We start from the raw sequence: 26357 nt of genomic DNA on the forward strand, positions 1-26357 counted from the left end.
AGCTGTATAGGCATCTAAATTAGATGCTGCATTTCCCATATTAAAATTGAATGAGCTATCGTTGAGCCAGGCACAAAGATAACATTTAAAAGACATTTAGACAATACATGAATAGGAAAGGTTATGGGGCAAACGGGACTATCTTAGAAGAGGCATCGGTTTAGCATGTGCGAGTTTGGCTGAAGGGTCCATTTCCATGCAGTATGACTATGATTCTAAAAATTCCTGGGATATCCAGGTCAGGTAGCAAATGGAGAGATTAAAACAAATTCAGATTAGTGGACTTTTATCAGAATCTAGACAATAAGGAAACAAAGCTATGCCGGTTTGGATCTTCAACCAAAAGATAATTTCTGAAGAAGGGTCTCTACCCGAAACATCGCCTATTCCTTCTCCCCATAGATGCTGCCTCACCCGCTGAGTTTCTCCAGCATTTATTGTCTACCTTCAATCATTTGTATAAAGTTTAGTTTAGGTTAGTTTCAGATACAGCATGGAAACAGCCTTCAATCCACCGAATATGCACCAACCAGCATTCCACATACACCAGCACTATCCTACACACTAGGGACAGTTTTTACAGAAGCCAATTAACTGACAAACCTATAAGCCTTAGGAGTGTGAGCGGAAACTGGAGCACCTGGAGAAAACGCACGTGGTCACAGGGAGAACGTGCAAACTCCGTACAGACAGCACCCGTCTCAACACTATTAACACTGCATCTCTTAGCATAGCGGCCACTTCATCTGGAACATTTCATTTGCTCCATATCTCTCGATGCCCTGTGGCTTTGTTCAGTGTCCTCTGTATATTATGTGAGGAACAAGGAATGTAATCTTGATAGCGATGAAAAATACTGAAAACACATGGGTCAGGCAATGCAAGGGGAAAAGAAACCTGCCATCTACACTGGGAAAACTGGAGGAAAGAAAATTAGTTTTAAAATGCAGAGGACGGGGAAAATGGAGAGAAGATATGGTTGATGCGATTGGGTGAAAGGTGGGGGGAAATTTCAGGAGTGAGAATCTAATGTTATATAAATCATGGAACATGCAAGAGCAGAATACTCAAGTGAAAGAAAGGAGTGTAGAAAGAATGCTGGAAATCTGAAATCTGGGCTAAATATTAGTCACTGTTGATGAACAATGGGAGGCCATAATGTGCCGAGTCAAGTGTGTTTCATTGTCTTATGTCCCAGACAGAACAATGGAATTCTTACTTGCAGCAGCACAACAGAATACGTGTGCATTGTACACTGCATGTAAACATAGTCAGAAGATGAAGTGCTGATCTTGGCATTAATGTTGAGCTCTGTTGGTCCAGTGTAGGGGGGCAAGGACAGAAAGGTCATGGACCTTTTCGGTTCGGATGTCCAAGCCGTTGAGGAGGTTCTCCCGTTCCGACGTCAGAGTTCCATCATCCCGGCGTGAGGGCCCGTGGCGGCGACTGCGAGGGGTTCGGGAGCCCGCCGACCACGGGTGAACAACGGAGGAAGATGACTGAAGTTTAGAGCATTCCCTCACAGTGGGACATTTTGATCCCGCTATGTGGGGATGTCTGTGTTAAAGTCTATCGTGTTCTGTGCTCTTTATTATTCGTTTGGCTGTATGGTGACAACACATTTCATTGTACCAATTGGTACATGTGACAAATAAATGTATCTTGTATCTTGAGTAACTCAGCGAGTCAGGCAGCATCTCTGGAGAAAAATGATGGCTGATGTTCGGGTCAGGACCCTTCTACAGCGATTGTGGAGAGGAAGGGGGATGGGGAGAGATGGGGGGGGGGGGCCCCGGCAACAGATGAATTCGGACAAGAAGGTTCCGTGATAGGCAGATTGTTGGTTGGGCGCAGTGCGATCCCAAGAGGGATACATCGTTGCGAATAGTGGGACTGATTAACCAACGTTTAAGAAGGAAGGGAGGGGAGAGAGTATTTGTAGAAGTTACCCAAAATTAATGCACTCAACGTTCATACCACTGCATTGTAAGCTATCCCAAATGAAATATGAGGTGCTGCTCCTCCAGTTTGCATGTGGCCTCATTCTAACAATGGAGGAGGCCCAGGACTGAAAGGCCAGTACGAGAATGGGAAGGGGAGTTAAAATGGTTAGTAACCGGGAGATCCAGTATGCCTTGGTGGACCAAGTCTACACTTTGTCTCACCAATGTACAGGAAGTTGGACAGGCTAGGAATGTATTCCCTGGTACACAGTTGCGATCTTATAGACATTTAGTTTATTGTCATGTGTACTGAGATAGTGTGAAGAGCTCTTGTTGCAATTCTAACCACAGCGGAAAGACAGCACATGATGACAATCGAACCATCATGTACGCTCTTTCCGCTGACTGGTTAGCACGCAACAAAAGCGTTTCACAAGTCCTTGGTACACGTGACAATAAACTAAACAGGTCGATAAGATTACTCCTGCACTCCAAGGAATACATTCCTAGCCTGCCTAACTTCCGGTAAATGTATGAAATCATGAGGGGAATAGATAAGTGCGGTGGGTGTGAATGGAATGAGCAAAGGAAAAAGGCAACCATGTGGCCTTTGAGCCTGTTTTAGTTTCAGGTTAGAGATACAGCGGGGAAGCAAGTCCTTTGGCCCACATGACTAACGTTCACCTGTACACTAGTTCTATCCTAGAAATTAGGGCCAATTTACTGAAGGTAATTCGCCTACAAATCTGCACGTCTTTGGAGTGTGGAAAGAAGACAGAGCACCCAGAGAGAACATGCGGACACAGGGAGAACACCCAAATTCTGTACACACAACACCCGTAGTCAGAATCGAACCCGGGTCTCCGGCGCCGTGAGGCAGCAACTCTACCACCACGCCACTGTGTTGTATACAGCCGCACAGGAAATCAATAGGGGGCGCGCATATTCGGTATTAGAATTGGGATGAGCAAGGAGAAGGGCTGAGTTGAAGACTTAAATGGAGTGTTTTGGCAGGAGGCATTTGGGTTTGTAATAGAAATGTGAAAGAGGTTAAAAAGATAATCAACATCAGAAAGGAACAGCGATGGAGAATGGGGAATGTGATGAAAGGAAGGTCAGGGGAGTGTGAAAATGGAGGACATGGGGAGAGATTTGACAAAAGTGACGTTCAGTGATACAGAAGTAAATGTTTGCGAGGGATTGACTGTTGTTCAGGATCTTTGGCTGCAAGGCGGGAAGGCTGAGTGAACGAACTGCAGAGATGTTGGGTGTGACTTGATTTTCACGACTGCCTCAGCCGAGCAGCAAGAGAGACTTAAAGTACAAGAAGGAACTGCAGATGCTGGTTTACACCAAAGATAGACACAAAATGCTGAAAACAAAATGGTATGATGAAGGGTCTTGATCCAAAACGTCACCTATTCTTTTTCTCCAGAGATGCTGCTTGACCCGTTGAGTTACTCCAGTATTTTGTGTCTCTCCAAGAGAGACTTATTTATTTATTTATTTTTTGAAAATATTTTTTATTGGAGATAGGTACATAATCTATTACATCATTACTGTCTTACATTTTTAAATTGATAATATTGTCAGTTATTATTACGTTGTCTCCAATACTTTTTGCCTTTTTCTTCATTTTTTTAAAAACTAGATAGAACTAAAGAGATAGATGAAGTAGAGGAAGAAAAGAAAGAAAAGAAAGAAAAGAAAAAGAAAAACAAAAAAAAAAAAAAAAAAAAAAGGGGGGAAAGAGGTAGTTAAAGAAGAATGGAAACATTTATTAAAAATAAAAAACATTGTTCGAGATATGTTCGTACATTTCAGAGTGTAGCATTTCATCCAATCTTTAGCCCGAGTGCTAGTCAGGTTCCTGTGCTGAACTATTCTGACCCTTTAAGTAATCAATAAAAGGAGACCATGTTCCAACGAATAATTCCTGTTTGTCCAACAGGGAAAATCTGATTCTTTCCACGTTTAAGGTCTCCGTCATTTCTATAATCCACATTTTGATTGTGGGGGCCGTAGGGCCTTTCCAAAATTTTAGAATTAATTTTTTTCCTGTTATTAAACTATAATCAATAAAGTTTCTTTGTGTTATTCTAAATGTTTGATTTAATTCTAATATTCCGAGTATTATTAATTTTGGATTTGGTTCCAGTTGTGTGTTGGTTACTTTGGATATTATACTAATATCCAAGAGAGACTTAAACCATGGAGAAGTACAAGGAAGAATGGCAGAACCAGAAACACAAAGTGACAATAATTTCTACTGCATCAGATTGCCTGGGAAGATACGAGGTGAGGAAGAAATCTTGGCTTATCACGGTAATCGCTTGTAGGTCACATCACCACAGGCAATGTTTCTCTCGTTGACATTCTCCGCAACTCCACTGAGAACCTTCTCACGGTGACAGGGCCCCCCCATTGGAACTGCCCCGTGGCATTTGTGAAGTCTCATCCTACATCTCCAGTGTAATGTGGCAACACACATTACACTGAGCCTTCCTGCCTTGCAGCCAGATTCCTAACAGGAGTCAACAATTCCTTGCAACCTTTTACTTACTCCTGTATCATATAATGTGACTTTAGTCAAATCACTACCCACAGTGCTGATTCTACTTGGAACACAGAACAGTGCAGCGGAGGAACAAGCCCTTCGGCCCACAATGTCCATGCCCAATATGATGCCACGTTAAACTAACCTCTACTGTCAGAGTGAGGCCCAGTGCAAATTAGAGGAACAGCACCTCATATTTCACTTGGGCAGCTTACACCCCAGCGGTTTGAACATTGACTTCAGCTTTCCCTCTCTCTCCATGCCTCCCACTTCCCAGTTCTCAGACTAGTCTGACTTTCCCCAATTACATTTTATTTGTTTGCCTTGTTCTCACCTTCTCCTAGTTATCAATAATCAATTCTACATTTTCCTGGAGCTTCATCTCTTTTGGTGTCTTGTTTTCACACCTTACCCTTACTTTTCTCTGTGTCACCCTCTCCCCTGACTCTTAGTCTGAAGAAGGGTCTTGACTCGAAACGTCACCGATTCCTTCTATCTAGAGATGCTGCCTACCTGCTGAGTTACTCCGGCCTTGATACCTCTTAGAAACATAGAAAATAGGTGCAGGAGTAGGCCAGTCGGCCCTTCGAGCCTGCACCGCCATTCAATATGATCATGGCTGATCAACCAACTCAGTACCCCGTACCTGCCTTCTCTCCATACCCCCCCGATCCCTTTAGCCACAAGGGCCACATCTAACTCCCTCTTAAATATAGCCAATGAACTGGCCTCAACTACCTTCTGTGGCAGAGAGTTCCAGAGATTCACCACTCTGTGTGAAAAATGTTTTCCTCATCTCGGTCCTAAAGGATTTCCCCTGTATCCTTAATCTGTGACCTCGACCAAGAGCAGCTTCTTCCTATCAACTATTAGGCTCTTTAATCAAGTACCGAACTATTATGAACTTCGTAAATGGGTTGCACTGCGTGCTTCAGTTTGCACGATGTGGTTTGGTTATCTAATATAACGGATTTACTGCATTATGATTATTGATGGTTAATATGTTGCGTTAATTTGCCTGTAAAACTGCAACAAGAAAGAATCTCAGAGTTCCGGGCTCGGTGCATTTGATGATTAAACACTACACTCTTGGAATGGACCATCATTGCTGCAATTTAACACGACCACAGTGGCAGGCAATCCAGCCCCTCAAGCCTGCTTCAGTGTTCATTAACCTGCAGCAAGACTGGCCGCCAGCTTCTAATCCAGCACTTGGAGCAATCCTCAGCCTCACTCCCTCACGAGGCACAACTACACTATGTTTTGCTTTCCCCAGGCCAGATGAGGAGCATGCATGGAGCATAAAACAAACAGATGGTGGTGAATCTGTGGAATTCATTGCCACAGAAGGCTGTGGAGGCCAAGTCAATTGATATTTTTAAGGCAGAGATGGACAGATTCTTGATTAGTACGGGTGTCAGGGGTTATGGGGAGAAGGCAAGAGAATGGGGTTAGGAGGGAGAGATAGATCAGCCATGATTGAATGGTATTGACATAATGGGCCAAATGGCATAATTCTGATTCTATCACTTATGAATTAATTTTGCCTCCTCCCTGCGCCCGTGCTGCTCTTCCACTCTGGAACAGTATGGTGAAGAGCAGAGACTTTAACCAAGGATAAACATTTGTAGGTAGCTTGTGACTAGAGGCCAACCAGACACAGGCTTGATGATACAGATTCTTAATCCAAGTCCTAGGCTTGGTGATGCCTCTAAACTAATTTGGCTCAGGTCAGGGACTTGATGAGGTAGATTCCACCTTTTCGTCCCTCAAAATAAAAAGGCAAAAGGCCATAGTTGAACTTCTATTACAATCCCTACTATAATTGGCACCTTCTTAATATCTTGATTGGGGGTAGGGGTAAAGACTTCATTGACGTCATCAGGTGGGCACCCTCCTTCCTTGGTGTTTCGTTGACATCTTCAGAGGGCTCAACAGCAACACCTGGCATCCCAGGTGTGCTCCCCTCCATTTTACCCCTTGCTGGTCATTTTGCAGCCCAAATGGAGTCCCTCCTCTTCAGAATATGGATCAATTTTGTTGCAACATTCCTTGAAGCAATACTACAATGTCAGAAGGGTAGTTTAGTTTCGTAGTCAGCAATAAGTCTATACATGATAACAATCAAGCTATTCAAAGTGCAAATATAAAGTTCACAAGTTATAGGAGCAGAATTAGGCCACACAACCCATCAAGTCTACTCCATCATGGCTGATCTATCTTTCCCCTCTCAACCCCATTCTTCTGCCTTCTCCCCATAACTCATGACACCATTACTAACAAGAAACTGTCGATCTCCACCTTAAAAATGTCAATTGACATCCTCCATAGCCACATGTGGCAATGAATTCCAGATTCACCACCCTCTGGCAACATAAATGTCTCCTCATCTCCTTTTTAAAGGTATAACCTTTAGTGCAAGATAAAGTCCAGTAAAGTCCGATTAAAGATAGTCCGAGGATCTCCAATGAGGTAGATAACAAGGTAGGACCGCTCTCTAGTTGGTGATAGGACAGTTCGGATGCCTGATAACAACTGGGAAGAAACAATGTGTTCATCTTCAGAGGGCTCAACAGCAACACATGGTTTCCCAACACCGGAAATTGGAGGAACAGCACCTCATATTCCGCCTGGGCAGCTTGCATCCTGATGGCATGAACGTTGAATTCTCCCAATTTTGCTAGACCTTGCTGTCTCCTCCCCTTCTTTAACCCTCAAGCTGTCTCCTCCCATCCCCCCGCCCTCGGGCTCCTCCTCCTCCCCTTTCCTTCCTTCTCCCCTCCCCCCCCCCATCAGTCTGAAGAAGGGTTTCGGCCCGAAACGTCACCTATTTTCTTCGCTCCATAGATGCTGCTGCACCCGCTGAGTTTCTCCAGCAATTTTGTGTACCTGGGAAGAAACTATCCCTGAATCTGAAGGTGTGCGTTTTCTCACTTCTCTACCTCTTGCCTGATGAGAGAGGGGAGAAGAGGGAGTGGCTGGCATGAGAATCACAACTCCTGTCAAACCCCCGATGTGACCTTCATCAATACGACAATGAAACAAGCCAGTGCCTTCAGTTCATGCCATTTTGCCCAAATTTATTTTAAGTCGGTTTAAAAAAGACACAAAATGCAGGAGAAACTAAGCGAGTCAGGCAGCACCCCGGGAGAACATCGATAGGCGACATTTCAGGTCTGGTCTCTTCTTCAGATTAAATTGAAAACCGACCTCCCTGGGGATTGATTGCCATCTGACAATCCCGTGGTGCAAGATGACTATTTTAGTATGTTACTTGTGGCTACGTGAGCACACAATAGATTCACACCCAGATGCATTTTATTTTACATCTCAGGCCAATCCAAATTAATATTTCAATTTTATTTGTACGTAATTTTCAGCATTACCACTTTTGCAAAGGGCTGCCATGATATTTTTGAGCAAACTTATCTTAAGCAAACCAAAGGCAATTTCAAATCTTGGAACTTAAGTTATATCCTATGTACCTTTATTGATGAGTACGATTCCTAATTATTTTGCTTGCCAAATTTATAGCATTAAGCTTTAAGCATTGAATTAAATGCCACATTAAAGTTTAGCTGCTGTCCTCCATCATGTGGTAAAATAAAATGTTCGAACTTCATATAACTGGTAGATGCATGGAGTCTCTTGACCAGAGTAGGGGAAATAGAGAACATAGGTTCAAGTTAAATGGGAAAAGATTTAATATAAATCTGAGGGGTAACTTTTTCACATAAAGTTGTGTGTGTGTCTGGAACAAGTTGCCAGATGAGGTAGTTGAGGCTGGGACTATCTCAACATTTAAGAAACTGTTGGACAGGTACATGGATAGGACAGGTTTGGAGGGATGTGAACCAAGTGCAGGTAACTGGGACATTGTTGGCCGGTGTGGACAAGTGGGCCAAAGGGCCTGTTTCCACACTGTATCACTTGATGACTATTACTGGATGTTTTAATGTGCTCCTGGGGGTGGCGCGATGAAAGGGTAGACCGCAGCACAGTGTGAGATAGAAATCTCCGTGCTCTGTCGTCCTGCTCAGACTGAGCCACTGAGGTTGAATGAAAGCCAGCTGCCACTTCACTCACACATCACAGAGCAGCTGACAGCAAACTGGCACTGACAGAGGGCAGGAGGGCAATTATGTGCCCACTGGCACTGCGGCACAGTGTCTGCCTGATGGTGCAGGTGAAAGGTCATCCTGCAGGAGTGTCAGCCCCGATTCTGGAGTCTGGAGTAACGGCGAGAGAAGTGGCCCTTGATGTCATGGAACAATAAATCAGGCAGCACCTACCGGCGAGTGAACACACACACACACCGCTGAGCATGGAAATCAGGACGTTTGTTCGCCTTGCTCCTCCATAAACTCTTCACAGACTCAACATTCTAACATGGAAAGGGCATGAAATTGGATTAGTTAAACCAGCAGGGAAAGTCACTGCTCATCCTGGTTATCCACTGGATCAAACATAACTGCATGCTAAAAACACCACCCACCTCTACAGCACAGGAACCTTACATTTTAAATCAGCCCGATATCTTTACTAAAGATTTGAGTCACAGATTTTTCAACCATCTGTCTGTCTCTGCATTGAATCAAACCTGTTTCACTTTCTTTCGTCAATGATGGAGTATAGAGTTAGATTTAACGATTTATGCCTCCTGCACACTACATAAACAAAAAGGATTGTCCACTCCGTTTGGTTGAAGAATCACTGTATTTCTTGATCTTGTCCGATTTAGAGGAGCTGAGTCACAGAGTCTGCAAATCAAAGCTTAAAATTCCACAGTGCGTTTGTGGACAAAGGCTGTAAAAGAATTTGTTTGCTGCTGGTCATAAAATCCAGGCTATAATATGTTTCTGGCTCTCCAAAGATAAAAATGTTTCTCTCTCCTTCCACGTTAGTTGGCTGGCGGCACTTTTTCAACTTTCCATTGCAACTCCACCTGTTCAACTTGTGAAACGTGTTTCCTTTGCATTAAGGCACAAACCAAAATCACACATATTCAGAGAGCATCTACATATTATGGAGCGGTGTAAAAATCATACGATTCTTACTTTCATCATTTCTTCCTCCTGTAGACAAAGACTCAAACCACATGTTGATCCCATTGGAAAAAACCTAACAACAGTACATTATCCCTTGACCATTGGGCAAGACTGCTTGTCCATCCTGACAACACACTCGATTGTGGGAATGAAGCCTAATATGATCTTTCTTGCATTCACATAGTTACTCCCACAAGTAACCTTTTGGCTATTTGGTAAACACCAAATCAGATGAGCTCCGATGACCAAGGGAAGGTGGAGCCCACAATGGTCCATTGTTGGCTGTGGAAGAGGTGATAACGAAGGGATACGAATAGTGAAGCGATCAGGAGGACTAGTGTGGGGGAATGGATGGGGAGAGAGGGAATGCAAGGGTTACCTGAAATGGGAGAAATCAATAATCATACCGCTGGGTTGTAGGCTGCCCAAGTGAAATATGAGGAGCTGTTCGTCCACTTGGCACATGGCTTCACTCGGACAGTGGAGGAAGCCCAGGACAGAAAGGTCAGTATGTTCAATCTAATGGTTAAGGGGAAAGAAAGGGTGAATGCACAGAGTCTTTTACCCAGAGTAGAGGAATCAAGAACCAAAGGGCATTGGTTCCAGGTGAGATGATCAAGATTTAATAGGAACTTTAGGGGCAACTTTTTCCATTCACAGGGTGCTGGGTATATGGAATAAGCTGCAAGAGGAGGTAGTTGAGCCAGTTACTATAACAGTAGTTAAAGGACTCCTGGACAGGTATACAAATAGGATAATTCTTGCGGTCTTGGACGGAGCTGTTCACAAACCGCACTGCGGTGCATCCCGATAAAATGCTTGTGGAATTGCATGCAAAGAGCAAACAGATCAAAATATAACGGAGCAAAATTTAGACATGAAAATGTAAACCTGCATGCGGAGTTGACAATTTGTACAAATACTGCCTTGTGGAATAAAGGGAGACATCACTGGGACCGTGAATAAACGGCACAGATGCAACGCCGTCTGGAGCATGCAACGCTGCAGAATAATGAATCAGAATACATGATGCATATATTCAGAAGGAAACGGTAAGCAAGACAAGGCAGTCACTAGGTTGCAATGATCAGTCAGCATCATCCCGTCAGGAACCGACATGAATCAGCGGAGATTTAAGGTTTATTAAGACCATCTGGTTGAAAGTAAAGAGATTATTACCGAATAATATGGTCCGCAGAAAGGGGTAATGCGATCTATCTGCCTGCGCTCTCTAAGAACAGCAAGTCTTAAAGGTTAGAACTTTCAGGCTTGGTCTCTTTCATCTCATAAAAAGGTTTTAAAATAAACATGTGGTTGGATAAGTTTAATGTAGACGCTTCCAATTATAGGGAGATCATAAAACCATTTGATCACTAATAAATCTAATATTCAGAAGAAATGTCTTTACCCAGAAAGTGGTTGGAGCACGCAGGCTGTTACTAACCTCAACTACAGTAAACGATGCCTCACAATGCCAGAAACCCGGGACCGACCCTGACCTTGGGTGCTGTCCATGTGGAGCCTGCACCTTCTCCCCAAGACCACATGTGCTTCCTCTGGGTGTTCCATTCCACCCGCCCCACACACACACACACACAGAATCCCAAAGACAAGCAAGTTTGTACAGCAAGTGGCCTCTACATTACAGAGTGTGTGTGGGGAGTGAATGGGAAAGAGAGATAACAGAACTAGGTTAGCAATGCAGGTTCACCTTACGGTAAAGATATATTGAAGAAGTATGTCGAAGGTGAAACAGAGGAAGAGATGGAGAAGCTCAGATGGAGCATGTGCTGAATGTCCTGTTTGCAGTTTAAGGTGTAGTAATAGTGGAGAATATCCAACCAGTGTAAATACAGTCAGACTCTTGTAGTGAAACACACCCTTACCAAACCCATGCTTTGTCAGATGAAACTGGAAATGAAAACCAAAAAATTAAAAAGTAAACATTTTTGTTTTATAGTTTGTAGATAACAGGGAGCTGATGGGACAATGAGCCCCCTCCCCAACCGAAAAATCCCCATGAACAGGAGATTTCATTTATGCTGGGCAGCAGAGATGCGAGTGTCAATGCTTCAGCCCAGCCCAGTGATGTGACAGGGGTCAGCACAGGGACCAGTGGGCATTCACTCTGCCTTGGAGTGAGTGGCTGCTCTCTGTATATCTCCGCGGAGCCTGTATACAGTACAAGGACACTGCACACTCTCTACAGTACAAGCACACTGTGCACTCCATGTATTTTAGGATAGTGTTAATATGAGGGGATCGCTGGTCGGCGAGGGCCCGGTGGGCCGAAGGGCCAGTGCTGTATCTCTAAACTAAACTAAAGGTATACTGCACACTTCATACAATACAAGTATACTGAACACACCATACAATACAAGTATATGGCACACTCTATACAGTACGTCTGAAGAAGGGTCCCAACACGAAACATCACCAATCTCTTTTCTTCAGAGATGCTGCCCGACCCACCGAGTTATTTCAGCACTTTGTGCCCATCTACAGTATATCCATGTCTACGCTCCAGTCATTTGTCAATAGACAATAGACAATAGGTGCATGAGTAGGCCATTCGGCACTTCAAGCCAGTACCGCCATTCATTGTGATCATGGTTGATCATCCCCAGTTAGTACTCCGTTCCTACCTACTCCCCATATCCCCCGACACCGCTATCTTTAAGAGCCCTATCTAGCAAACCATTTAGCTGCAGGTGTAAATGTGTAATGGTGAGATCTACTAAAAGCTAACAAATAAATAGTGACACCCGGAAAGATGTGGACTTATCTATTTGAGACAAATACAGATCAGATACCCTATCTAGATCAGCATATATAGAGCAAGACAGGAACAATCTTTTCATGTTTACCTGCACAGAAAAGTGACCTAAAGCAAAAACCTTTCACATCACAAATCTCAAAACCCTTTACCCAGACAGAAAATGTCAAGGACTAGAGGGCACAGCTTTAAGGTGAGAGGGACAAGGTTTAAATGTGTGGGGAAAACATTTTTTTTTGCACAGAGTGGTGGTCACCTGGAACGCGCTGCCAGGGGTGGTGGTGGAGGCAGATACGATAGTGGTGTTTAAGAGGATTTAGGATGGGCACCTGGAATAACAGGGAATGCCTGGAAATGCAGGGAATGGAGGAGTGGAGCTCACATGCAGACAGAGGAGATTAGTTTAACATGGAGTTATGTTCAGCATAGACATTGTGGGCTGAAGGGTCTATGCCTGTGCTGTATGTTCTATGTTCACCAAGATCCTTAAAACAGAAACACACACAAATGCAACAAATGTGAAGCACACTCTGTAGACTTTAACCAGAGTACACGTATCCACAGATGCTGCCTGACCTGTTGAATTACTACAGTACTCTGTGTGTTTTTTTTTTGTGTAAACCAGCACCTGCAGTTCCTTATATCTAGATGTATACTGTGATTTCACCGAGGATACTTTGAACTGCAAGATCTCCAAGAAGTAATGCCTGGCGAGTTTCATTGTCTGTAACTCGTTTTCACCAAGCCCACGGCTAACAATGCACCGTTTCCTTGATCAATTTTTTGTATATATTCCACTCATTTGTTCTAGATCATCGTTTATCTCTATTTTTTTCCTTTCCTCCAACTCTCAGACTGAAGAAGGGTCTCGACCTGAAATGTCACCTATTCCTTTTCTCCAGCGATGCCGCCTGACCGGCTGAGTTACTCCAGCACTTTGTGTCTACCTTCATTATAAACCAACATCTGCCGTTCCTTTCTACACGTTTCTGGAAGCTGCCCTTTGCATGTTATTGGGCATTGAAGTACAACAATTATGTTTTAAAAGCACTCAAAGCAAAAACGGCAAATGCTGAAAATCTGAAACTTAAACCGAATACGCATCGGGGGCTGGATGTCATTCGGTGCCTTGTTCGAATACTCCGATTGATCGCTGCTGTATTCCAATAGCCGACAGCCAGCTTCCAGACAGTGCAGGAGGAACGTCTTATCCCAAATATCTCAAGCACACACCAGGCAAAAAAGAATCACAGTCGTAGACTGATACAGTGTGGAAACATGCCTTTCGGCCCGAGCTACACGAGTCCCGCCTGCCTGCGCTTGGTCCATATCCCTCCAAACCTGTCCTATCCATTTACCTGTCTAATTGTTTCTTAAACGTCGGGATAGTCCCAGCCTCAACTACCTCATCTGGCAGCTTGTTCCATACACCCACCACCCTTTGTGTAAAAAAGTTACCACTCAGATTCCTATTGAATCTTTTCCCCTTCACCTTGGTCCTCGACTCTCCTACTCTGGGCAAGAGACCGGATCTATTCCTCTCATAATTGTATACACAGCAATCAACATATGATTATAATCAGAAACAGTTTCCAGAAAATGAAAGCTTATTGTAGGAAGCAGTCAGCAGCGCACCTGTCTTGGTGAAGAAAACCATCGCTTGGCATTGCGGAAAGAAATGAGATTTGTTAAAGAAAACGTCAAATTGCTCTGAACTGGTGAACAAATTGCAGATGACTAAATACTTTCCCTTCTCACCCGCCGCGACTTAATTACAATAGCTGTCCAGAGACGACAACGAACAAGTTATTTACACCACGTTGCTTTTGACAGGATACAAGGTAACCTCTGACTGGAAACAGACAGGCGAAGTTTCCGTTGCAATTCCATTATCACTTATCCGACCGCTGCACTTCTGTACATTTCTCATACAGGGTTTTTTTCCCCCACATACTCCAAAAACATCCTATTAAATCAATGCTGAAAGTGAAGCACTTTTTGGGGGGAACTGGAAAAGAGGAATCTTGCCCGCAATCAATGAAAAGTTAATCTTATAAAATGAACAACGTGACGCAGGAAGCCCAGAGGAACATCGTGAGACGCCCTTCAATGTGGGATGTGGTTTTGTTTTGTTTTTTTGCTTGAGCGGGAGTTATATTCACAAATGCAAGAAGTTTCACTTTTCAAACACTAAATAACACAGAAGAGGCCGTCTGTCCGGCGGCATCAAGTTCCCCATCACTCCGGCATTTAATGGTCAAAACGTGGAGGTTTATAAAACAAGTCATTGACACCAGCTCTCTCTCACACACACACTGTGCACACTATTCGCTCCCTCTCTCTCACTCTCTCACTCACACATACAAACTATTCACCCCCACCCCCGCACTTTCTCTCACACGCCGTGGACACACTTACGTTGTGACAGGATACACGTTGTGTACATTACACTCTCTCTTCCTCACAATCACGCTGAGTGCACACTCTCTCTCTCTCACACACACACACACACACACACACACACACACACACAGAGAGGATACACACACTCACGCACACGCTGTGTACACACACACACACTGGAAACACACACACAAAGTGGATACACACTCTCACACACACTGTGTACGCACACACAGTGGATATACACTCTCTCACACACACTGGACACTCCCATACACTGGACACTCACACTCACTGTGGATACACACACACTGAACACTCACACACAGTGGATACACACACACAGTCGACACACACTCACACACACACATTGTGTATATACACTCTCACACACACTGTGTATATACACTCTCACACACACACACAATGGACACTCACTCACTGTAGTCACCACCCACCCCTTTCCCTCACACACACACAGCACATAATTCACTCTCCCTTTCTTTCTTTCACACACGCATAACACACGTCGTGCTCACACAGTGTACACCACTCATCTATCCGCATTATAATTCTATCTCATTCATTCACACACATACTGTGCAAACTGTTATCGCTCCCCCACACACAGAGCCACGCCACGCATCCATTACCTTCTGACACTCACTGCACGTATCACTCATTCCCCCCTCTTCCTTCCACGCGCGTATAGGGTACACCACCCATTCTCTTTATCTCTCTCTCTCTCTCTCTCTACACACACATTCACTCCCTCCGACACAGAAACACCATTCTCCCGCACACATCCACAGCACCCAATCTCTCATAGACTCTCGTTCACCAGACCAACCGAGCACGCTTTCTCCACACCATTCTCACTCCCCGTCACATACATACATACACACACACAGCATTCACACTGACACGGGCACTCTCCGCCCCACGCTCCATCCACACACCATTCACTTCCACAAACATTCATACAGAGTATTCTCTCACAATGCACTACAATGCACCATCCGCGCTCTCTCGTACGAAAAATTCCCTTTCACACTTTTAAAAGAGCGTCTCTCTCTATCGCATGCACACACACACACACGCTGCATGCAGTCTCTCTCACACACACACTGTAGTCACAATCTATCTCACACAAAACATTCAGTCCCTCATACACTGCATTCAACCCCTCTCCCTCACACGCACAGCATTAAATCTTTCACTCTCCCTCATACACATTGCATTTACAGTCCCTCACATACACACTACATTCATTCTCTCACGCCACCCGTTCCTTCTCTCCAGAGATGCTGCGTCCAGCTGAGTTACTACAGCATTTTGTGTTTGTATTCACTCTCACATTGCATTCAGTCAGTCTCTCTCCCCGCTCCCCTCTCTCTTAGGGTTAGCAAAGACTTGGCACTGGACATGTGCACCCTCTCTCTATTGAACGGGATGTCCCGCAGCCCCGCGTATACACCCAACTCGTGCAGGTGAGAGTGTGGCCAGAGCTGGCGAGAGGAGAGAGGGGAGAGGGGAGAGATCCCTGTCCGGGACTCGAACCGCCCGCCCGCCCGCTCAGCCAACCCTCGCTCGCCAGCCTTGCCTCTGCGGCTGAACTCGGGCTGGCCCAGCCGACCCCAGCCCAGCCGACCCCAGCCCAGCCCGGCCCCACTCACCTTCGTTGGCGGCGCCGCGGCCAGTGTGCAGGAGAAAGTTCAACAGGACGAGGCGGCTGAAGCGCAGGCGAGCGCTCCACACAGAAGTCATTCTAAATGCCCGCCAGCTCCCTCCTGCCCACGTCAATCCAGTCCAGTCCACTCCACTCCTGTCTGAAGAAGGGTCTCGACCCGAAGAGTCACCTATTCCTTCTCTCCAGAGATGCTGCTGGTCCCGCTGAGTTACTCCAGCATTTTTGTGTCTGTCTTCAGTTTAAACCAGCATCTGCAAATTCCTTCCTGCACACTCCACTCCACTCCACTCGTGTGCAGCAACTTGCAGTCTCCGCTGACAGTCTCCGCTGACAGCAGCGGCGGACAGCGCTCTCCTTGCCCCTCTCTCAGTGACTCTACCCCGGCACCGGCTCCGTCTCCCCGCCCCGCAGACAGACAGACAGACAGCCCGCCCGTCTCTGATCGGCAGCTCCGCCGCCCAGTCGCAGCCGAAGCGTCTTAACCAATTGGAGAGTCGCCTCTTCCCATTAGGGCGGGATCTTCACCACAACCGACTAATGGCTCAACATGGGCGGGGGGAAATTTGACAGCCTGGCTTGGGTTAGACTTTGGTGATGATTTTAACCACCCAAGGATCACAAATTGATAATAATTATTACTACTGACCCCTTTGCATTCAACCTGCTGAATTGAATCTCATCCAGCTTGGAGTTGACTTTGGTGCTGCCTGACCCACTGAGTTACTCCAGCTTTTTTTCAGCATCTGCAGTTCTTTCCTACACATAATTATTACTATTCAACCCCACCCAGCTAATTCATCATACCATGCAATCTTTTTAAATAATAGTTTGGAAGACTGTCATTTCACAGTTTAGTGCAAACATTAGGGTATTGCAACACCTGGCACGGATTTAAACAATTAGTTGCCACAGAAGGCTACAGAGGCCAAGTCGACGGATATTTTAAGATGGAGGTTGACAGGATGTTTTAGTCTGAGTTTAGTCTGGATTTATGGCGCGAAGGCAAGAGAATGAGGTTGAGAAGGGAAAGATAGATCAGCCTTGATTGAATGGCAGAGTAGACTTGATGGGCCGGGTGGTCTAATACTACTCCTATTCCTTATGACCATATAACGTACAAACTCCGTACAGACAGCACAGACAGCAACTGTGGTCAGGATCGAACCTGGGTCTCTGGCGCTGCAAGTGCTGTAAGGCAGCAACTCTACCGCTGCGCCACCGTGCTGCCCTCTTACTTACTGGAACTATCTTCCACTCTTTTAAAGGCCTATATTATCTTATGTTTGGCTCAGCGGCTCTACATTTGGTTATTCTTTCATAATCCTATAACGTCTGAATTTATGAAAACATATGAGTCAGTAAAATGAAGATCACTATTGAAAAAGAGTAAAACAACGTCAGTCATGTTGCATGTTTAAGAAGGAACTGCAGATGATGGAAAATCGTCTACCTTCAGTCATGTTGCAGAATCTCTCAATCTATGGTCTGGGAGCAGATATTCAGAACATATTTTAAGGGATCCCAGCACTTAACAAAAGCTGTGCCTGACTAATTAAATCCCACCCAGAAATGTTGCCTCTTTATACCCTCCACCTGATCTACTGAGTTATTCCAGCACTTTTTTTTTCCTTTTGATCCAAATCTCAACATCTGCAGCTTCTTGCGTCTCCTGATTAATTAAGATTTTTTCAGTAAGTGATCAATCGAATATGTAAAGAGAATGCTGGATAGACACAAAATGCTGGAGTAACTCAGCGGGACAGGCCGCATCTCTGGAGAGAAGGAATAAGGTGATGTTTTGGGTCGAGACCCTTCTTCAGACTGAATGCAGCAGATCCAAGATAATGAATTCTCCGAATGTTTCAATAAAGTGGCTCGGAAAGGTTCACAATGTATGAGAAAAATGTAGCAGAATGGATGGAAATGGAGCACTTCAGCTGACAGCTAGTCAGTTCTGTTAATGGCTTATGGTAAAAACTAATGAAGTGTCATGTGCTCTTGTTCTTGGTGAATTGGGATTTTGAACAGAGAACATAGAACAGTCCAGCACAGGAACAGGCCCTTCGGCCCACAAAGTCTGTGCTGTACATGATGCTATGTCCAACACTTTACCTGCCTTGATATAATGCATAACACTCCATTCCCTGCATATCCATGTGCCTATCCAAAAGCCCCTTAAATGCCACTATAGCATATGCCTCCACCACCACCCCAGCAGCATATTCCAGGCATTCACCACCCTCTGTGTAGAGAGCTTGACCTGCATATCTCCAATAAACTTTGCCCCTTTTGGTAGCTTTTGGTACAGTAAAAATTGGCACTTCATGAAGTAAAGTTAATAAAAGGTAAAAATAAATGGTCTGAAAGAAACGTCACCCATTCCTTCTCTCCAGAGATGCTGCCTGTCCCGCTGAGTTACTCTGGCTTTTTGTGTCTATCTACGTAACAAGAATGGTAACAGGAAAACAGAGATCTTAAAGTTGGGATCTGTAATGGGGCCTAGTGAAGAGGAGAAGGAAGCAAACCTTCCATTGAAGGACAGTGATGGGAGCTGATTTAGAACGAGCTGAGCCAAAACATGCTAAAATTGTGTTTAGACTCGGTTAAATGTCATTCATGGATTCAGAAAAGCAAATGAAAGTGGGCAGAGAAAGGATGACTAAAAGCTTGACAAAGAGGCTTTAGAAACAAGTCTTAAAATAGTTTTTAAAAAAGCTTGCACTTTTATGAAACCTTTCACAAATGCATTAAGGTGTGTAAAATACTGCTGAAATGTAAGAAACATGGCAAAGAATTTCTATGTAGCAAAATCTAATGACAAGCTATGTAACAATGCTTAAGTAATCAATTCGTCACATTAACATTTTTGGATGAAATCCCACTCTTCAATCTGTTGGCATGGCATATTTTGTGCCTCGAAAGATTAAGCCATATTTTTAATCCTATCCTGAAAATGGCATCTCCAGGAAATCCATGCTTCCACTGGTGTTGTCTGAAGTATCAGTGCATAAAGAGTCGCCATGTCTTTGGCACCTTCTTGGACCCTTCAAATTCTTAAAAATACCCAGTCTTATCTTGGTCTTAAAAGCCCGTTGTCCATCCAAACACATACTCTCTGAATTTATTGTATTAACAATACCCAAGTTTATTACATTCATGTACTAGATGTTTGTACGCACACAAACACTATTATTCTCAATCACCACCAAAGCATGCAGAAGATATTGTACTTCTGTACGATACGATACGATAACATTGTATTCATCCCTGGAGGGAAATTGTTCTGCCGACACAACGCACAAGGTACACAAAAACTTGAAATTAAAAGTGAAAACAAAAGGAAAAGACAAGCGATAGTTGGCTGGCTGCCGTGTGCACAGCGCCTTCACCGGAACAAATGAACAAACACAGACCTATCCCCTCAGCAGAGGATTTTAAACTAGAGTACCCCCTCGCCTACACCGGGTCCCCATTGACCTTCTCCGGGTCCCCTTGTCTTCTCCTCCCCCTCATCGACCGCGAGGCCCCACCACCACCGAGGCTCCCATTGCTGCTGAGGCTTCCGCTGTTGCTGAGGCTCCCGTTGTCACTGAGGCTCCTGCTGCTGCCAAGGCACTCGCTGCTGCTGAGGCACTCGCTGCCCCCTCTGAGGCTCCTTCAGCCAAGACAGGCCTCGCCGCCCGGCTTCACTGGGGGGCCTGTGGGGCGAACCGTGTCTACCGGTCGTCGTTCTGGTCGGCGGCGGCGTGATTATTCGGCGGGTAGATCGGGCCTGCTCGGCACCCCGGGACACTCCTGACACGTGCACGACTCACCGGGACATGTGATCAGACTTAAATGTCTCATCTACACTAGTCCCATTTGGCACATATCCCTCTAAACTTATTCTATCCATTCGTACCTGTCTAAATGCTTTATTACAATCATATGTATGATTTTATGTAAGTCAATGCACTCACTATTTAACAGTCTGATAAAGTAATTCACACATGATTTTAAAGCTACCTTGAGACAGACTGGCATGTTCTTATGCATGAACACTCACATGTTTAGGTGAGTGCACACACCATCAAATACAACAACGCAGAATCTCATTGCACTTTATTCCACTGCAAATATGTGCCGCAGCTGAGCAAATCATGCCACTTTTGAATGGTGTTAGTCTGATATTAATCAGGCAGACCTTTTGTCTCTCCACCTAGAGCTAAATGACTTGCTCAACGTCTCATACTTGTTTCATTAATTTCTGCATTTAGAAAGCTGTCAGACGGTTGTTAAAGGGAATAGAGAAGAGAAGACGCAGCTTGGGAGCGCTGGAACCATTTTTATAGCAGGGGTTCTGGAAGCCATTTATCATTATGCCAGTTTCATTTGACAGCACCAGCAATTGTTCCATGCCTGGGGTTCAACAGCACCTGCCTCACCCCCCATTCTCACACCCTTGCCGCAGCTTGCCATAATTTTGCAAGTGATACATCAAGCTATCTATGAGCAACCTACATGGTCACAATCTGATAATTCAGTACTTAATAGACAAGGTTAATTAACCATTACCTTTAGCAGAGTACACCTTTAATAGGGCTCCAGCCCTCTAGTGATCCCAAAACTATTCATATTGGCCTGCTGCCTTGTATGTTTTCCTTTGGATATTTTATATCAAAGATAAATGTCTAGAAATGTAACCTTCGTTGTAGGGCTATATGTACTCTGGGTTCCTACCTAGTTGTTGACATTTGGTTCCATCGACTAATGTAACTAAATTTTGGAAGCAGAACATTACTCACAACCAATATGATACCTATCCAGTGGACATAGGTTTGAGGCAAGGGCGGGGAGGGGGGAGAGATTTAATAGGAACCTGAGGGGTAAATTTTTCACAAAAAAGGTGGTGAGTGCATGGAGCGAGCTGTCGGAAAAGATAGTTGAGACAGATACTATTGAAACATTTGAGAAACATTGCAACACGTGTATTGATAGGACAGGTTTAGAGGGATATGGGCCAAACTCAGGGAGGTGGGACAAGTTGGTCGGTGTGGGCAAGTTGCACCAAAGGGACTGTTTCCATGCTGTATGAATCAATGATTCAATGGACCTCCGAAACATACGGAATAGTTAAAGGCTTGGATACAGTGGATGTGGAGAGGATATTTCCACTAGTGGGGGAGTCTAGGACCAGAGGTCCTCGCCTCAGAATTAAGGGATGTTCTTTTAGGAAGGAGATGAGGAGCAATTTATTTTGTCAGAGGGTGGAGAATCTGTGGAATTCTTTGCCACAGAAGGCTGTGGAGGCCCAGTGGGTATTTTTAAGGCAGAGATAGATAGATTCTTGATTAGTATGGGTGTCAGAGGTTATGGAGAGAAGGCAGGAGAATGGGGTTAGGAGGGAGAGATAGATCAGCCATGATTGAATGGCGGACAAGACTTGATGGGCCGAATGGCCTAATTCTACTCCTATTCCTTATGACCTTAGGACGCTATGACTCTATGATCCAACATGTTTAATACTGGCGATTAAATTCTAGACAAAATTCTTTCTCTAGTCATTCTTTTACATAACATTACAAATTTTGTGAAATTGTCATCATTAGTGCAGTCAAAATTGCTGCAATATTGCGCCTTTCAAAATAAATAACTAATATAAAATAATTGATAATAATGTCACCAGTGGTATAATTATGCACACAGTCCCAAATGTAAGTTCCGACATGCATCTATCTAGCATTATTCACCCTTAGGTTTTTCTAAACTGCTTTATAGTAACAAAGAATCTATGTTGAAATGTAGGAAATGCAAGAATCGACATCATCGCAAATTTCCACACAGAGTAATGTGATAATGATCGGTGTTTATTGTGAGGTTGATTGATATAGCTTAGATTAGAACATTGAGAAATCTCAGATGGAGACAAAGTGCTGGAGTAATGAAGCAGGTCAGGCAGCATCTCTGGAGAGAAAGGACAGGTGGTTTTCTGTCTGAAGAAGTGTCCCGACCCCAAACGTCACCTGTCCATTCCTCTAGAGATGCTGCCTGACCCACTGAGTTACTCCAGCAATCTGTGTCTATCTTTGGTATAAACCAGCATCTGCAGTTCTTTGTTTCCACATTCAAAATAACTCACCTGTTTTTCTTTCATCTGATCGCACCTTTAATGGTGCAGCATTTCCTTTTTAGTGTACTTGGATATCAGTTGATGGTGTGTAGTGAAGTGCAACATAAAGCCAGGTTAGTTGCTCCAAATTTATCTTGATCCAGAACTGTGGTTAAAACGTTTAAGGTCTGCTCTATAATGGGTCATTGCCTGTTTATCAGTTTAGTGTATTGCCAAGGTACAGTGTTGCACGCTAACCAGTCAGGTTGCACGCTAACCAGTCAGCAGAAAGACAGTACATTATATAATCGAGGCATCCACATTTGCGTGTTGTGGAAGACATGGGCAGCATTGCCAGGCCAGGCCGAACCCTGCCAGACCTACCCAGTGTCACCGTCAGGACAATGGGCTTTTAAGACCAGGATAAGACTGAAAGCACCCTTTCTTAAACTGATTGGAGGGAAAAAGCTAGAAGAGAGGTGGGGCAGGACAAATCCTGGTTGATGGATACAGGCAAGGAGGGAAGGGGGTTGTTTAGCAGAACGGTGGAGTAAGTGACCAAGGATAGAGATGAAAAGGTAAAAATGGTGTCAAATAAGTAAGGAATGAAATGTAAAGCCAGAGGGAGGGATATACTGTCGATGGAATGGATGGGATAGGGGGCGGGGATGAGAAATAGGATGAAAGAAGGGGGAGTGAGAGATGGGAAACGTTTACAAAGGAGCAGGGTGATTAGGGAACGTGGGATAAATGGATATGTCTCTGGGTAAGAGGTGGTCACAGGAAATAGAAGGAGTGGGGGGATATGACCCAAAATTGGAGAATTCAGTGTTCATGCCATTGGGTTTTAAGTTGTGGAATATAAGGTGCTGTTCCTCCAGTTTATTTGTAGCCTCCATCTGCAATTATGGCAGAAAGGTCAGTATGGGAATTAAATCCCATAGATGTAGCCCAATCCATCACACAGACCATAGAAACATAGAAACATAGAAAGTAGGCGCGAGAGCAGACCACCAGGTCCATCGAGCCCGCACCGCCATTCGCTCATGGCTGAACACTAAACAGACACACTTACCCACAAACAGTAGACACAAGACACAGAACACAAGACACTACCCTCCCCTTTATACCGCTATCACCCCTCTCCACCCCAAGAACCTCGTGATCTCCTGGGGGAGGCAAAAAACCGGATAAAAACCCAGGTCCAATTCGGGAAAAAAATCCGGGAAATTCCTCTCCGACCCCAATCTAGGCGATCGACACTTGTCCAGGAGATCACTCAGGTCTTACTATACTAACCATACCTAGGTCCATATCCCTGCCCTCTCCCCGTAGCCCCTTATCCCCTTGGCAGCTAAAAAACCATCTATTTTAGTCTTAAATATATTTAAAGTTTCTGCTTCCACTGCTCCCTGGGGCAGTGAATTCCATAAATTAACCACCCTCTGGGTGAAGAAGTTCTTCCTCATCTCAGTTTTAAAAGAGCCCCCCCTTATTCTGCAACTATGTCCCCTAGTTCTAGTTTCCCCGATCATTGGGAACATCCTCGGTGCATCCACCCGATCAAGGCCCCTCACGATCTTATATGTTTCAATGAGATCGCCTCTCATTCTTCTAAACTCCAAAGAGTAGAGTTCCAGCCTACTTAACCCTTTCCTCATATGTCAATCCCCTCATTGCAGGAATTAATCTTGTAAACCTTCGCTGCACTGCCTCCAGGGCTAGTACATCCTTTCTTAAGTATGGACCCCAGAACTGTACACAGTATTCCAAATGTGGTCTCACTAATACTGTGTACAGCTGCAGCAAGACCTCCGTGTTTTTATACTCAATCCCCCTAGCAATAAAGGCCAAAACTCCATTGGCCTTCCTGATTGCTTGCTGCACCTGCATACTAACTTTCAGTGATTCATGTACTAATACCCCTAGATCCCTTTGCGTTGCATTACAACGCAGCTCCTCTTCATTTAGAAAATAACTTGCCCTATCATTTTTTTTTCCCAAAGTGAATGACTTCACATTTATTAGTATTAAATTTCATCTGCCAAGTTGTTGCCCACTCACCTAGCTTATCTATATCCTTTTGCAGACTCTTCCTATCCTCCTCATCCCCTACTTTTGCTCCCATTTTTGTATCGTCCGCAAATTTTGATATATTACACTTGGTTCCCTCCTCCAAATCATTTATATAAATTGTGAACAGCTGGGGTCCCAGCACCGACCCTTGCGGAACCCCGCTAGTTACCGGTTGCCATCCCGAGTATGAACCATTTATCCCCACTCTCTGCTTCCTATTTGTTAGCCAATCCTCTACCCATGCTAATATATTACCCCCAATCCCATAATTTTTTATTTTTAGCAATAGTCTCTTATGTGGCACCTTGTCAAAAGCCTTTTGGAAGTCCAAGTATACCACATCCACCGGTTCCCCTTTATCCACCCGGGTTGTTACTTCCTCAAAGAATTCGAGCAGATTCGTTAAACAGGACTTCCCCTTCACAAAACCATGTTGGTTCTGTCCGATGAAGTCATGTTTATCCAAGTGCCCCGTTAGTGTTTCTTTAATAATTGTCTCTAACATTTTACCCACCACCGATGTTAGACTAACCGGTCTATAGTTACCCGCCTTCTGTTTACTTCCTTTTTTAAATATAGGTGTTACATTGGCCATTTTCCAATCCACTGGGACCGTTCCTGCCTCCAGGGAGTTTTGGAAAATTATCACCAATGCATCCACAATCCCCACCGCTATCTCCCTCAAGACCCTTGGATGTAATCCATCAGGCCCAGGGGACTCGTCATTGACTCCATCTGCAGTTGATGTTGCCTTGGAAAAGCAGCCAACATAACCATATACTTGTCCCATTCCTTCATCTCCCTGCTCCATCATGCAGAAGATGCAGAGGCATGAAAATACGCACCACCAGACTCAGAAAACAGCTTCTTTCCCTCTGATTCTCCTCTGCTTCATGGCAGACATTAGACTTTGTCTGTGGAACTGGTGCACTGCAACGCTAACAGCTTATATTCATGCACTCTATCCTCCCCTTTGCTCTACCTGTTGTACTTGAATTTGACTTGATTGTATTTATGCATAATATTTCCTGATCAGATTGGAAAGCATGCAAAGCAATTCTTGTCACGTGTACATCGGTATACGAGACGATAGTAAACTTAAACCTAAAATCTAAAAACTCAGCAATAAGTGGATATAGTCTCCAGGCAGTGGCTGGGTAACTGGAGGTCAAGCAGGGCATCTAGTGCAGCTAGGCATAAAGGTTCTTTTCTGTTCTCCACTGAAAACTTCCGCTTCTCCTCTCCCCTACCACCCTCTGTCCCCATCTCCTCTCCCCCCTCTCCTCACCCCACCTTCTCCTCCCCACCCACGTCCCCTTCACCCCATCCTCTTCTTCCCGCCTCTCCCTCCTCATTCCATTCATTCCCCCATCCCATCCTGCCCCCCCCCCCCCACAGCCCCTCCCCCCCATCTCCCCCCTCTCCCCACTCCCTCCCCGAGGAGCAATACCGCCAGTACTCCCGACATTCAGAAACATCCCACAACCAACACCAGTTATGATTGAAGACAGTTAACAAAAGTTGCAGAGATGTACAATCATGGAACAGCCCACAGAAAGGCTGGGGGAGAGAGCGCAGGCGGGCTCACAGTGGAAACGCTCCTGTCACCAGTTCTCCCCACTCATCCCCCAGAAAGATTTACAACATTGAAACACACTAGAGACATTTAATACAAAGAACAAAATTAACTAATGATATCGGTGCCTCGGCTGTTGGACTGGAATTAAGTTAAAGGAGCGGTTTTGCCCAAGCCGGCGGCTGGCACCTTTTCCAGGA

At 44.7% G+C, this 26357-nt stretch overlaps 1 protein-coding gene across 1 annotated transcript in view; it reads right to left on the reverse strand.

Annotated features, from left to right (window-relative positions):
* The window catches only part of LOC129709609 (ephrin type-A receptor 7), a 488630-nt gene extending 471898 nt beyond the window's left edge, over positions 1-16732 (reverse strand). The window contains 1 exon segment of the mRNA XM_055656065.1: positions 16404-16732. Within this exon segment, the coding sequence (XP_055512040.1) occupies positions 16404-16494 (91 nt within the window). The 5' untranslated portion in view covers positions 16495-16732.
* Positions 16733-26357: the final 9625 nt, after the last annotated feature.

This window comes from Leucoraja erinacea, chromosome 26 (assembly GCF_028641065.1).
Source record: "Leucoraja erinacea ecotype New England chromosome 26, Leri_hhj_1, whole genome shotgun sequence".
Lineage (NCBI taxonomy): Eukaryota > Metazoa > Chordata > Chondrichthyes > Rajiformes > Rajidae > Leucoraja > Leucoraja erinaceus.